Below are 15,158 nucleotides of genomic sequence, written 5' to 3'. Positions count from 1 at the left end.
ATTGTTAGAAATATGAAAACAGTCGGATGTCTTAATACTTTTTTTCAAGTTGCCTTTTTTTCAATTGAGGAAGATTCAATGGTTATTTTTTTTTTATTAAAAATAAACTCTTTAATACATTGTCTTATAAATCTTTAATATCTACATTTTTCTTATGAAAATACTCTACTCATGAAATCATTCTAGTCAAGAAGCACACATGTCTGAATATATTTTTTTAAATTAGTTCTAGTCATAATGACATTCCTTGTTTATAAGTGTTCCAGTATTTATACCATATTTTATGTCATAAATTGGATAATGACACTATGTTAAAGTTTCAGTTTTGGTTAAAAAGTTTTTTATCTGAAAATTCCTGTTCATTTGATATTGGTTTTCAGCATGTCCAGTGTTTGTTGTTTTAAAATGTGTTTTTCTTCTTCACAAGAAACTTGTGTAACTGCTTGTTTAAACTGTATTTTGGCTGATAAAATAAAATATTTTTCCTACCTACCGACCCTTCAGTCTGAAGGTACAGTCGGAAAACTGCAAACAAACATATCTTTAAGGTTGGCCTGACAAATGTATTTTCACTGACTTTGATCAACAGAGAGCGATGGGAATGTTTTTAATTTCATTAAACTTGATATATCTCTGTTTTGAAAATGTCATGACAAGTATTTTTTATTTCTCTAAATTGAAGTTTTTGGTTAACCTGATTTAGCAATATGTAACAATAAACTGTTGAAAAACATCTGACATATGCCTGATGATTTATTTAAGGTGATGAAAGCAGTTTTCAAATCTATGGATGAAGAAAAGGAGAAAACACCCAAGAAGAAGAGACAGTCTTTAACACAATCCAACAAAGAAGAAGCTCTGACAATGCTCCTTGATGTTATAAGTGATAAATCTACCCCTCACTTCATACAGAAATCTTTGTTGGAGTTGATTAAGCATTGTCATAGCAGGGTAGGTGTGAAGCTCTAACAATGATCCTTGATGTTATAAGTGATAAATCTACCCCTCACTTCATACAGAAATCTTTGTTGGAGTTGATTAAGCATTGTCATAGCAGGGTAGGTGTGAAGCTCTAACAATGATCCTAGATGTTATAAGTGATAAATCTACCCCTCACTTCATACAGAAATCTTTGTTGGAGTTGATTAAGCATTGTCATAGCAGGGTAGGTGTGAAGCAATGGAATCAAAGCTTTAGTGATAGCAGGGTAGTTCGAAGGCAGTGTATAAAGACTAGCATAAATGGAGATAATGGGCTAGGTATAAAAGCAATGAAATAATAACTCAAACTCTGATAGCAGGTTAGACGTAAAGCAAGCAGCTTTGATAATTCTTTAACATTGATAGCAGAGTATGCTAAATACATGCAAATGATGGAAGAATCGATTTTTTGCTATTTATAAATGGAATTTTAAAAATTCTGAGTTATGGTTCTAGATTTAAGTTTTGGAAACCTTTTATATGTTAAAAAAATATTTCAAAAAGTATTTCCTGCATAAAAGTATTTGAGAAAACTATGAATTTTGGATGGTTACTGGTACTGGATAAGTGTAACGGTTTATTTCTTCCTCTGTGATATTTTATCCTGAGGATAATTTGTCACGGTAATTTATTTCCAGGCATGGTATTTCACAGGTAGAATTTTTCCAGAGGAGTGAAAATCTATCTGTGTTATGCGGATAGTATGTACCGGTATATATTTGCCGTATCATATTTCACAGAACCTTGTGAAATATACTCCCATTACAGCTTTTACATTAACTAGAACACACCCGTGAAATCGCGGGCATTCAGAGCGTATTTGAGAGGATGTAAAGTGTTGTAGGCAGAATTTTGTAAAATATTTATAATGACTTCAGAATTTCAGGAAAAGTATCAAAAGTCATAGGTACTTGGGGACAGGAAAATGTTTTTTTATTAATCCTCCTCCTTTATTTCCAAAATTCATATTTTTGGGATTTCATTTATGTCATTATTAACATACATTTAGTGTACTATGTATTATGAACATTCCAGTCAGGAGCCTGTAATTCAGTGGTTCAGTGATATTTGTTTTTCGTTCATTTTTTGTACATAAATAAGGCTGTTTATTTTCTCATTTGAATTGTTTTACATTGTCATTTCGGGGCCTTTTATATCAGACTATGCAGTATCGGCTTTTGCTTATTGTTGAAGGCCGTAAGGTGACCTTTAAATGTTAATTTGTGTCATTTTGGTCTCTTGTGGAGAGTTGTCTCATTGGCATTCATAATACCACATCTTTTTCTTTTGTAAAACATTTAGCGACTTGAGAATTTCAGAAAAGGCATCAAAAGTCATAGGTAATTTGGGACAGGATAATTGTTTTTCTAGCCCGGCTCCTCCTTTTTCCACAAATTTTTGTTTTTTGTTTTTTGTTCTCTATTAATTTTAATGACACATGCATAATTTTAGCGCTTATCTGTATATTATGAACATTCATTAAAGGGGGATCGGGGCAGAGGCGGATTAAGGGAGCCCCCCTTTCTGAAAAATAGTTGGTTGCTTATATAGGGAATCACTGAAGCATGACCGGAGCGGACCCCTTCTTAGGCAGTCAACGGGCCCTGCGTATGAACATTTCTTGATCCGCCAATTCGAAGGGGCCCTGATCCCAATATCCCGGGCTTAAAAACATGAAATCCCGAGGTTCTGAATTTATTATACAAATTAAATATCTCGACATCCCGAAATTCGAAAAAAAAAATCCCGGATCTCGAAATGGTCAATCCTGAAATTTCGATCTTTAAAACACCCGCTCCAGACGTCCTGAAAGTGTATTTTCTTTTTACAGTCAATTCTCAGTTTAATAATTGATCCACAGCGGTCATTGGTTTTTATACAGACCCTCTCTATTAAATAAACTCTGTGACTGCCGTGCCGGGATAGTAAACTTGAAAATGATATCAGACAGAAAATGCACTTTATTCGTAGTAAATGTATTTGTTTCAAAGTAAAAAGAAAAACGCAAACCGGAGGTCTAATCTGACTTTTAAATTTCGTCCAATGACGGTATAAGACAGAAAATACACTGTATTCGTAGTATTAATGTAAAACGCAAACCGGAAGTCTAATCTGACTTAAAATTTCGCCCGATGACGGAAACATATCCGGACGTCTTTTTTCTCGTTTTTCACCCAAAATAACTCAATCTGAATAATCATATGAATGGATGATAAATGCGATTATGCACTGAACCCATAGGATACAGAGGCATGATGATTAATTTATTGTGGAAAGAAGAGAAGCGACACCCAAAATGAGGTCTTCTCGTTTAATAGTATAGATGCTAGCAAGACAAATCTTTGTTTGGCTTGCTTGCTTTGCTTGTATCAATGTTTGCTCAAGCATGGCAATTAAGATAGGCGGGGCTTCAGCTTGTATACATCATACATAAATTTTAGTGGGTGTTATGTTTGAGATTAAGGGTCTGGTGCTACATTTTAAAACATCACAGGATGACAAATATGCAGCGCATTTGTACAAATGGAAGCCAAAAAAATGTATTTTGTTCTCTAGAAGATATGCATTTTCATCATTCAACTTAAAAGACTCAAGTACTTTTGGTAAAACAAAATAGCTATTCGAACACACCTACTCTGATTTTATGATTCATTACATAGGTATTTCATTTGACCTCATCTTTTAGTACTGTGATTTTTTTATGTTATAAAGTCAACCTGTAGCTTTGCTTTATAAAAATAATAGAATGTGAAGCAAGATGATGTATCAAATGTTCTTGCATTGTATGCTTTCAAGACAAGAAATTCATCTCAAACACACACTAACATCTTGTCAAGAATATTTGATACATCATCTCGCTTCAGATTCTATCATTTTTATAAAGCAAAGCTACTGGTTGACTTTATAACATAAAAAAATCACAGTACTAAAAGATGAAATATATGGGTCAAATGAAATAACTATGTAATGAATCACAAAATCAGAGTAGGTGTGTTCGAATAGCTATTTTGTTTTACTTGAAGTACTTGACGACAGTCTTTTAAGTTGAATGATGAAAATGCATATCTTCGAGAGAAAAAAATTACAATTTTTTGGCTTCCATTTCTACAATTGCGCTTTATATTTGTCACCCTGTGATGTTTTAAAATTTAGTGTCCTTAACCTCAAACATAACGTCCAATAAAATGTATGTATGATGTAAACAAGCTGAGCCCCGCCCCGCCTATCTTAATTTCCATGCTTGAGCAAACATTGATACAAGCAAAGCAAGCAAGCCAAACAAAGATTGGTCTTGCTAGCATTAATGGAATAGCTGTAACTAGTATGGAAGTTACTCGCAATCAATATATACCTGACTTTAATTGTAAAATGTTTCACAAAGGTAGAACAAATTTGCATAATTTATCAAAGGGAGGTAATTATATATGAGCAATTTATATATTAAAGATATTAATATAATATATTCCTGAATCTATTTCATAGTGAAATTTTTCCTTGAATCTTATTTTTTATATATTCATTTATATAACAAGATGACTTACAACATAAATATTTAATAAGACAGATATTATTTCACAGGTAAATACTATCCAGCTGTTAAAATTGCTTTTGTTCCAATATATTGTTATGCTATAATTTATCTGATTTCCATATAATCAACAACAACATATTTGTCCCTAGACTATTTATATAGTTAAAAATATTATCATAATCAAATTTTTCAATTACTGTTATTAAATAGTAGTAATGCAACTATATTTCTACCTTTACGTTTTAATCTATATTTGTACTGAGATCTGAAAACAACTCACTTTTACATGTATTTCACTTACCTTATTTAATCATGATATTATTTCACAATTATGATCTTTGAAATTATTTCTGGTTTTCTTTCCTATGTTTAATGATAATTTTCTTTTAAAAGAATGATATTTACTGAAATTTTTTTAGGAAATTTTTTCAATGATAATTTGTGAAATAATTCCCATTAAAATATGTTTTTTTTTTTACAAAATAGGTTTAATTCAAATACATTTTTATTATTTCATAGTATTTGTAAAGGATAAGTTTTTTCTAATAACTATTCAATAAGTTAACTACCCAGATAGAATTTCACGGCAAAGGAAAAAATATCCCAGGGAAATATTTTCCTCCGGAACAAATTTCACCCGGATATAATTTTGCTTTACATAAGTACAATGACAAGACTGCATACTTACATATAAGTAGGTTTTAAACAAAGTAACAAAGACTTCAATGATGATAGAAGGTAGAGTTATACTAAGTTGTGACCATGTATGTTTGTTTTTATGGATTTAAGTATTTTTTTCTGACCAAAATAAATATCCAGTATTTGTTTAGTGTAAGGGAAGTTGAGGATCTATTTTGTTAACCTTAGCTCCACCTGGGATTCAGTATTATTGCTTAATTTTCATTTTAAAAGTAGTCTTGTATTATAACTGTCATCTTACTATATTTACAGAAAATTCTGACATCTTTGTTACCTAAGTTACAGCAAGATTTGAAGGCACTGGAAGATGGAAATAAATCGAGGGTATTATTTGACTGTTGTAAGATGATTTTGGAGAGATTTTACCCTGAGTTTGGAGAGGTCATAGACTCTGATGGAATCCCCGTGTTAATGGCTGCCTTGAAATCTGCTGTGTGTATAGATGATAAAGCAGATACTATTCAACAATTTACTATTTATATGGTAAGACATTCATCTGATGAAATTTTATCCATTTTTTATTATTCAAAAGTTTTTAAAATGCTGTTGAAATCAACACATAGCCTTTAAGGTAAAGTCATATTCAAATTTTTAAATATAGTGTTAACAACTGGCTGTTTCTGTATTGGCCCTGTTGTAGATTTGAAGCTAGCTGTTCTGGACACTAGACTCAAAGAATTGAGGGCCAATTCAGCTGATGGACAATCTATAACAGGGCCAATACAGAAACAGCCAGTTCATAACACTTTTATTAAATGATTATAAGAAAATTAAAAACAGGAAGTGAACTTCTTGTATTAGCCCATGGGCCAATATGTTTGTTTTTCTATATTGGCACTGTTTATTTCCGTTTCAAGTCTTTTAAGATGTTAAAAATCATTGCACATCATTTGACCTGTTTATTTTATGATTTTGATAAGCTTTTATTTCGTATTTGCCCTGTTCGAAAAGCAATATTTTCTCTTTATTTATATCGACAGTGGAATGTTTCCAGTATTGCACATGCCAATATATCCATATTACGGCTTATTTGGTCATATCATTTAATAATTAAGATTATTTCATGTCTGTTTCAGATAACAAAAGATTTGTATACATCCCTGCAAATGGAATCACAGAAGAGAATTCTATCAACTCTATATTCCCTGTGGACAGAGTCAGAGAATCCCTATGTTCCCTCTTCTATTAGGAAAATTCTTAGACATGTAAGTACTAAATTTTGCATTTTTTTTGTTCAATTGAAATTAAAGACAACATGGCAAGTAATTCTCTAGCCAATAAACAACAAGCTGTTCGGAGTTTAAACAAAAAGGAAAGAAGAGGGGGGATGGGACCTTTATCTGAACTTCTGGATCGGCTATTTTTAAGCTCAGGATTTTGGGATTGACCCCTTCAGGATACAGGAATTCTTATTTTCGAATTTCGGGACCCGGGGATTATGGGATTTCAGGATCAGGACCCCTCCTATAACCCCTCAAAGGAGGTAGTGATGAAGATTAAAAAAGATAAACCTAACAAATTTTTTTTTTTATTCCTTCCACCTGATATTTTGAAATTTTTGCAAAATTTTACAAAGGTTGGTCCAGTTAGTTTTCAATATTGTGAATGTATTCAGATTATGTAGGTTGCTTAAAAATATATGAATTATATTTCAGCTTCCACTAGATGGTAGCCATGTTGCTGATGAGTTGGAACAGTGTCTAAGTGTATCAAATGTTGGAACCCTAAGGGAAGCTAAAAGGAAGAAAAGGTGATTTATTGAAAAAAACATTAAACACTTGTAACAATTGTCTAGACAGGGCACTTTAGCTTTCTAAACCAATAAAAACTGATAGCCACGGAATAGTTCCTTAGTGTTGAAAGTGGCATTAAAACAGACAGTCAATCCATATAAAGAAAATACTTGAAAAAATTCTTATCATTATATCTATTTGTGTTTGTTTAATTATTTATAGCAGGCCATCAGAGATAGTCAAACCAAAGGAAGATGAGTTCGAGAGTTTGTCATGGCAACGAGTAACTGTGATCTTAGAATCTGTGCAAGAGAAGAAGAAGTTGGATAATTATCATGTCCTTCTGCCAGTCTGCTTCAACCTTATGTCTAGGTAAGCAAATAATTAACATGTTTTATTTTAAATTGTTTGCTCCAACTTATTCTGAGTAAGGGTTTAATCATATATGTTCTTCTGCTCATCTTCTTCAACCTTATATGTACGGTAAGGATTTGATAACTATCTAGGATCTGCTTCAAATTTATTTTTATGTAAGTATAACTTATGATGTTATCTTGCCCATCGACTTTAAAACTTTTATCTATGTCCAGGATAACTTTAAAACTTTTATCTATGTCCAGGATAAATGATCTGTTTTATACCCCCTCTCTAGAAGTGTAAGTGCCATATTATTATGGTCATTGTTATGAATAATATTTTTACAAAACTTTGAATTTTTCAAAATATCAAGGACTGATGAGTCTTTTGCAACAAAGCAAACTTCTGGTGCACAAAATTTTAATCCTGGTATTTGTCCTTCCTGATTGTAAGGTAACCAAGTTAGTTTGATTGCCAGGCAAAATACTAGTTTAAATATTTCCTATTTCAGTACAAGTTTGAAAAATAGAACTTATCTCTGTTTGGGGATTTGAGACAGTGGACCTGAGAAATTGTGACACTTAAACTATTTGGGTCATACAACAATCACTTTTCCATTTTTGTTTCAGATATTTTCTCTTGTTACATCAAAACTTTACACAAACTTCTGTAATGTCTATCAATGGCAAACAAATATCAATAAGGTGTATTATGTTCATTACAGGATATTGGAATCAGATGATCACTCATCTGGAGAATACATCAAACAATTGATACTGGCATTAATCCACCATGTATGTAGTAAAGTGGATGTGGATCAGACACAAAGTAAGTTATAAACACCCAGCATTAATCCACCATGTTTGTAGTAAAGTGGATGCAGATCAAACACAAAAGTAAGTTATAAACACCCTGCACTAATCCACCATGTTTGTAGTAAAGTGGATGTGGATCAAACACAAAGTAAGTTATAAACACCCGGCACTAATCCACCATGTTTGTAGTAAAGTGGATGTGGATCAAACACAAAGTACCGTATAGCAGGTTATTTTCGCGGGTGTAAAATTTCGCGATTTTCATTGAATAAGCTATACGAAAAATTTTGGCTGTTATTATTTTGGCGGATTCATCATTTTTAACATTACCTTTGCATGTACACTTTTAAATTAGCGGAATTTATTTTGGTGATTTTGTTCTATCCGCGAAAATAAGCAAAAATTTACACCCCGCGAAAATAACCAGCTATACGGTAAGTTATAAACACCCAGCACTTATCCACCATGTTTGTAGTAAAGTGGATGTGGATCAAATACAAAGTAAGTTATAAACAACTGGCATTAATCCACCATGTTTGTTATAAAGTGGATGTGGATCAAACACAAAGTAAGTTATAAACACCTGGCATTAATCCACCATGTTTGTAATAAAGTGGATGTGGATCAAACACAAAGTAAGTTATAAACACCTGGCATTAATCCACCATGTTTGTTATAAAGTGGATGTGGATCAAACACAAAGTAAGTTATAAACACCCGGCATTAATCAACCATGTTTGTAATAAAGTGGATGTGGATCAAACACAAAGTAAGTATTTCAGATCTTTTATAACACCTGACGCCTGGCATTAATCCTCAGTGTTTGTAGTAAAGTGGATGTGGATCAAACACAAAAGTAAGTTATAAACACCTTACACCTGGTAATATCTTCCATTGTTTTATAAGTAGGATGTGGATTAAAAATGTAGATGAGAGAAAAGCTGTTGTCAAGTCAATGGTAGGTCTTAGTACAAGATTAAAATAAATGTTATTTTCAGTTGAATAGATATCAAGATATGTTTAATAATATACGCTCTTTTAACCTCCCCTCACAATTGCTAAAATCCACATAAACATGCAACATCTCAAAGTATCCTCTCTTCAAGGGGTTTTCTTAATAGTACATCTTAAATTGAATGTAAGACTTATTGATCAATTTTAGAGCTCTAATTGTTTGGTTTTAAATCTTTACTAAATTGTTCATTTTATTTTTAGAACTAATACCAGAACAAACTTTTAACATGGAATTGATTGTACAGTGTGTAAGAAGTTCTGACAATCCACAGACACATCATCAAGCATTACTGGTTCTAACTGTAGCTGCAGAACTTTACCCTGTAAGTGGAATATAAAATATAGTCCTGCTTAATAATTATTAGTTTTTTATGTGTCAAAAATGGTCCTTTCTAATTTTAACATACATACTATTTTGAAAAGTGGTCAAAAGGAAAAAAGGACTGTTAAAAATTATACCTATGTGAGACATGTGTTCTTCAAGTCTTAATAAAAAAGAGTTGTAAATTTATTTAAAGTACATTAGAACAGTAAATGAAGTGATCGTGCTGTTGTGGTAAACACTTCAATTTGATGGATGAAAAGGGAGTAGTGAGGGACCAACATAATTATTCTACCTTGCCCCCTGACCCTATGCTTGAAGATATATATACCCTTTCATGGGTTCGAATCCCCGCGAGGGAAGAACCAAAAATTTGCTTTACAGATCTAACATTGTTGGGTTGATGTTTAGACGAGTTGTATATACCCTTGAAGTTATACTCTTATTTCTCATTTTTTTCAAAATTCACAGGAGAAACTGCTACACAATATCATGTCTGTGTTTACCTTCATGGGAGATACTATACTGAAACAGGATGATGCTTACAGCTTCCATATCATCAGTAGAATACTAGAGACAGTTATACCAGCCTTAGTTACTGTAAGTACAATAATACTGTTCAAACTAAGTAATATTGTTTTCTTTAAAGTCATATTCCAAAATGTTTCAAATATTGTTTTTCAAATGCAAACAAACGTATTGAACTTTCTTCACATAATGGATGTAGACTTTAGTAGCAAATTTGGAAGTGGAAAGATGGTTTAATACATGGAATAAAAGTTTTAATACACGGAATAAAAGTTTTAATACACAGAATAAAAGTTTTAATACATGAATAAAAGTTTTAATACACAGAATAAAAGTCTTAATACATGGAATAAAATTTTAAATACATATCATAAAAAATTTAACACACAGAATAAAAGTTTAAATACATTGAATTAAAATTTCCGAAACACGTTGTTGTTTTTATCATCTGATCTATGTGTTAATACTGAATTAACTTATTCTGATTGATATTAAATTCTTCCTTAATTGAAAAGTAATATATGTGTATCTTTGGCTTAAGTTATGGTAGAAGAAATATAAATAAATCCAATATTTACTTTCTAGGCATGTGGACAAAGAAAAAGGGTACACAGGACTGTATCTAACAAAGCAGAAGATGTCATCACCATGGTGATTCGTGTATTTGTTGATGCCTTCCCACATATACCCAATCACCGTCGTCTGATGTTGTTTACAAAACTAGTATCCATAGAGGGTGATGTATCTTATCTGTGGAGAACATTGTTACTAATGACAGAACAAGTGGTCAGTAAAGGACCTGTAGGGGACAATGAGGATGAAAGCTCAGAAAAGGTTAGTTTTAATTTGAAAATGTTTTGAAGCATATAAGATTACTTATGAATTATATTAATAAAAGAGTCACCAGCAGTAAAATGTATATTCAGACCAAAAATTCAATCTTCTCCATTATGTTCGAAAGACAATGTTTGAATTCGATAAGGTATAAAACATTCTTTTAAAGGATAAGGATCACATTTGCTGCAATTAGGAATAGAATGACTGACAAATTCAAATTGCATTCAGATTGGACATTTTCAATGCCCTTATTTTCAAAATCACAATTTTTTGTCTTCAATAACTAAGTCTTGTTTGCTATGTAGTTATACCATATTTATTTTGGCTTGTATTAGAGGGCTGTCAAAGTAATTGATTTAATGAATATGTTAATTATTAGTTTGTCCCCTTTTACAAGAACATAAAATTGGAACAGCTATCATCAGTTCTAAGTATTGCTAATTACGTTTTCTATTTTTAGATTGACTCTGCACCAGACAGGGAGTTCAGACTAAATCTGTGCAGCCATTTTACTCTGCCTGTACAACTGTCGGCTGCCACAGATATTATTGAATACATAATGAAGCTTCCAGATGATAAAGACATGGGTAGGTCCTCTTGAGCTTTTCAATTTATAAGTACTATATATACCCTGGTTTTTACGAGTTAACATATTTAAACAAACGAATCCGGAGGATGAGTTTGTTTAAATATGTTAATGAGTAAGACACATGGTATATAAAATTTGTAACATAAATAAAATGATTGACAGCTTCAAGACCTTCAACTAAAATTGGAAATTGATCACGTTACAGTGTTATCCAATGAAAATCTGGATGAGTTTGTTTAAATATGTTAATGAGTAAGACACATGGTATATAAAATTTGTAACATAAATAAAATGATTGACAGCTTCAAGACCTTCAACTAAAATTGGAAATTGATCACGTTACAGTGTTATCCAATGAAAAGGAAGCTCGGGCAAGTTACTTTTGCTCTTCGTGTATGATCGTCTGTTTATTTCATGTAATAGAACCCCGGAATTTGCAGAAGGTAAAGAAAATAATTTGTTTTTAGTTTTGCACCCCGTGTATAGATATAGGAAGATGTGGTGTGAGTGCCAATGAGACAACTCTCCATCCAAACAACAATTCAAAAATTAAACCATTATAGGTTAAAGTACGGCCTTCAACACGGAGCCTTGGCTCATGATTGTATGCGCAGGTATAATTTCATAATGTCAACAGACAGGTAAACAAAAATTTCTGATTCCAGCGACAAGGATTAAATTATTATTCTAATGACGGTAAGATTTTATTTTTTCAATGTATCATACACAGGGGCGGATACAGCCATTTTAAAAAGGGGAGTCCTAACTCAGGACAAAGAAGGGGGTGGTTCCTATTACATGTCCCCATTCAATCCCAACCCCCAGAGTCCCTCCCCCCTTTTTGGATCCTTGCCTGATACAAATTAATCATATTTTACAGAATTTTCATTTAATTGAAAATGATTTTCTTCCGTTTTTTTTTATTAATTCGGTTATAAGATTATTTATTAACACACAATTTTAATGATAAAACAATGTATTTAAACAGTGGCGGGTCCAGGAGGCGTAGATAGTGAACATCCCCCTAATTGATTGCAAAAACAATAATCATGATTTTTCACAGATATTTGTAGCCGATATTTAGTCCTTTTTCTATAGGTACCCGCTTTTAAATCGAAATTTGATCAAATTTTCGCAAAGGAAATGATAGTTTTACATTTTATATTTTTCAAAACTGAAAAAAAAGAAACATTTAGTAAGTTTTTCCAAAATTAAAGGAGTTCGTAACAATCCTATATAGTTTAAAATAGGTTTCTTAAAATGTGGTACACATAATTTATTGCCTTTTTGTATAGAATGAAAACAAATGATGATCTTCACCTTTTAGTACGTTTTACAATTTCCTAAATATTTTAGAGGCGGACACATTTAAAAAAAAAAGGTGGAGCTTCAACCATGGAATAACATGAACATGAATATGTTATACCATGGCTGAAGCTCCGCCTTTTTCCTTTGGATTCTTGTTGAGTTGCATATTTAATTTGCAAAGAATGGTACAACATCAATTTGCATATAATATACCATGGTTTTCCCTCACCACACTTTTTAAGCTAATTATTTCATATAAACATCAAAGGAAAAATCTAATTTATGTTACAAGATTAGATTAAACATGAATCAAAAACTTACAGTATTTTTCTTTGTTTGTATCAAGTTGTTGTTATATGAGAGTGTTAACTGAGTGTTATGCCTCATTAATGGGCATTATGTTTTTCTGGTCTGTGTAACAGTTCTTGTGTCTGTCTGTCCGTCTGTTTGTTCGTTTGTCCATTTGTTCGTTCGTTAGTCAGTCCCACTTCTGGTTCCAGTTTTTGGTCGAGGTAGTTTTTGATGAAGTAGAAATCCAAACAACTTGAAACTTTGTACACACACCCCTATGATATTATCTTTTTAATTTTAATGCCAAATTATAGTTTTTTCCCCATTTTCATGGTCCACTGAACATAGAAAATAATAGTGCAGATGGGGCATCCATGTACTAGGGACACATTCTTGGTTTATTAATTATATATATTATTATTCAGCTTTTCTGAAATATCCATATGGTCTGAGTATTCAGATAAAGTGCCACCAGGGTCTTTCATTTTTGATAGGTGTTTAACACCACTTTCAGCACTTTTTCAGTGGTCATATTTTTTAGTGGTGGAGGAAGAGTGGCCTACAAAGCACCATCAAGCTTTTGTAGGATAACTGACAATTCTTATGAATTAAGTTTGGAGACTATCACTCTTGCCACATGTGGGACCTGACAGCCTAGTGGAGGGTCAAGTTAGTAAACATCTCCCTAGTAGTAGGGTAGTGATACAGTATTTCAACTTCTTAGACCTCTTGGCCACTAAGGCTCCCCGACAGTTATCAAAGAAAAAAGCAGCCTCGGAGGCCGAGTGATCTATGTAGTTACTACTGTAATCACTAGCCAGTCAACTCTGAGGCAGTGAGTTATAATCCCACTAGTGCCGGTGCACTTGACTCTAATCTTAATTGACTAGGATTGTCAGTTTTCCTATCAAAGGTCATGGTTTTCTCCAGGCACTCTGGAGTCCTCCTCTAATAAAAAATTGCCACCACCAAATAGCCTAATTGCAGTGCTTAAAAGTGGCGTTAAAACACCACAAATTAAATCAAATCAATCAAAGAAAAAAGTCTGGTCTTTCCAACAAAGAATTGTCCAAAAATATTAATATATTTTTTTTTTTAGTTGAAATCTTTTTGGAGCAAGGATAAATCCCCTTGACCAGATGTTAATTATACTGGAAATGGAGTCACAAGTGGGAACAACTGTCAACGGTGATACTTTTGAAATGAGTTGAGTTTGTTCAAGAAAGTTTACACTGAACATTTCTTCAGCTTCAAGTCATACAAAAGGATCATAATTATTTTATAAGTTAAAACTAATTGCTTAGTTGTCATTGTTGGAGAGTAAATACATTTTTGAAACAACATGGCCATTTTAATATTTAATATTTTTATTTTACAGAGTCTTCAGCAAAGACAGTATCTCTTCCCAAATCTCTGGGACAACTTAAGAAAGATGATGTAGAACTGTTTAATGTACAGTTTCATTCAGCCAAACAACTGAGACACTTTAGATATGAATCTTTACAGCTGCTGATCTCTCTCTTCACAAATTCAACTTTCCTATCACAGGTAACTACTAATGTGAAAATCTCTCCCTACAAGTTGAACTTTACTGTCACAGGTAACTGCTAATGTGAATTTCTCTCCCTACAAGTTCAACTTTCCTGTCACAGGTAACTGTTAAAATGAATCTCCCCTCCCTACAAATTCATTTTTCTTGTCGCAGGTAACTACACATATATATAAATTTCTCTCCTTACAAGTTAAACTTTCTTGTCACAGGTAACTGTGTATATGAATTTCTCTCCCTACAAGTTCAACATTCTCGTCACAGGGGACAATTTTACTATCTTAATAGCTATTGTTCTCTCTCTTCACAAGATTAACTTCGGTGTCACAGGTAAATTCACATGTTTAAGTCTAGAAAAAAAAACCATAATATATGTAGTAGTGTATGTAGAATTTGAGTTAAATTCCAATTGTCAGTAAGATTTTTGATTTTGTAGGTATCAAGAGAATTAAATGAAGATTTACAGCAGGATTTCCAGAAGTTATTAGAAGTAATTATGGGTTGTTTGGCTCAGCTATCTAAATCTGTAGAGAAACATTCAGATAAACCAACTGTAAAATTCTGGAGAGCTTTGTTTCATAAGATCTGTGAACTCTTAGATAAG

At 32.4% G+C, this 15,158-nt stretch overlaps 1 protein-coding gene across 1 annotated transcript in view; it reads left to right on the top strand.

Moving 5' to 3' along the window:
• Positions 1-15,158, top strand: part of LOC134705008 (HEAT repeat-containing protein 1-like) — a 60,132-nt gene that overhangs the window by 26,472 nt on the left and 18,502 nt on the right. Inside the window, exons 20-32 of the mRNA XM_063563783.1 lie at positions 763-951; positions 1,058-1,165; positions 5,464-5,694; positions 6,288-6,416; positions 6,867-6,961; positions 7,167-7,316; positions 8,026-8,129; positions 9,332-9,453; positions 9,924-10,052; positions 10,566-10,814; positions 11,278-11,404; positions 14,384-14,553; positions 14,991-15,158. Of these exons, the coding sequence (XP_063419853.1) occupies positions 763-951; positions 1,058-1,165; positions 5,464-5,694; positions 6,288-6,416; positions 6,867-6,961; positions 7,167-7,316; positions 8,026-8,129; positions 9,332-9,453; positions 9,924-10,052; positions 10,566-10,814; positions 11,278-11,404; positions 14,384-14,553; positions 14,991-15,158 (1,971 nt within the window). The remainder of the gene's footprint in view (positions 1-762; positions 952-1,057; positions 1,166-5,463; positions 5,695-6,287; positions 6,417-6,866; positions 6,962-7,166; positions 7,317-8,025; positions 8,130-9,331; positions 9,454-9,923; positions 10,053-10,565; positions 10,815-11,277; positions 11,405-14,383; positions 14,554-14,990) is intronic.

Source organism: Mytilus trossulus, chromosome 1, assembly GCF_036588685.1.
Source record: "Mytilus trossulus isolate FHL-02 chromosome 1, PNRI_Mtr1.1.1.hap1, whole genome shotgun sequence".
NCBI lineage: Eukaryota > Metazoa > Mollusca > Bivalvia > Mytilida > Mytilidae > Mytilus > Mytilus trossulus.
The sequence above is the reverse complement of the archived record's forward strand: the minus strand, read 5'-3'. Positions and strand labels throughout refer to the sequence as shown.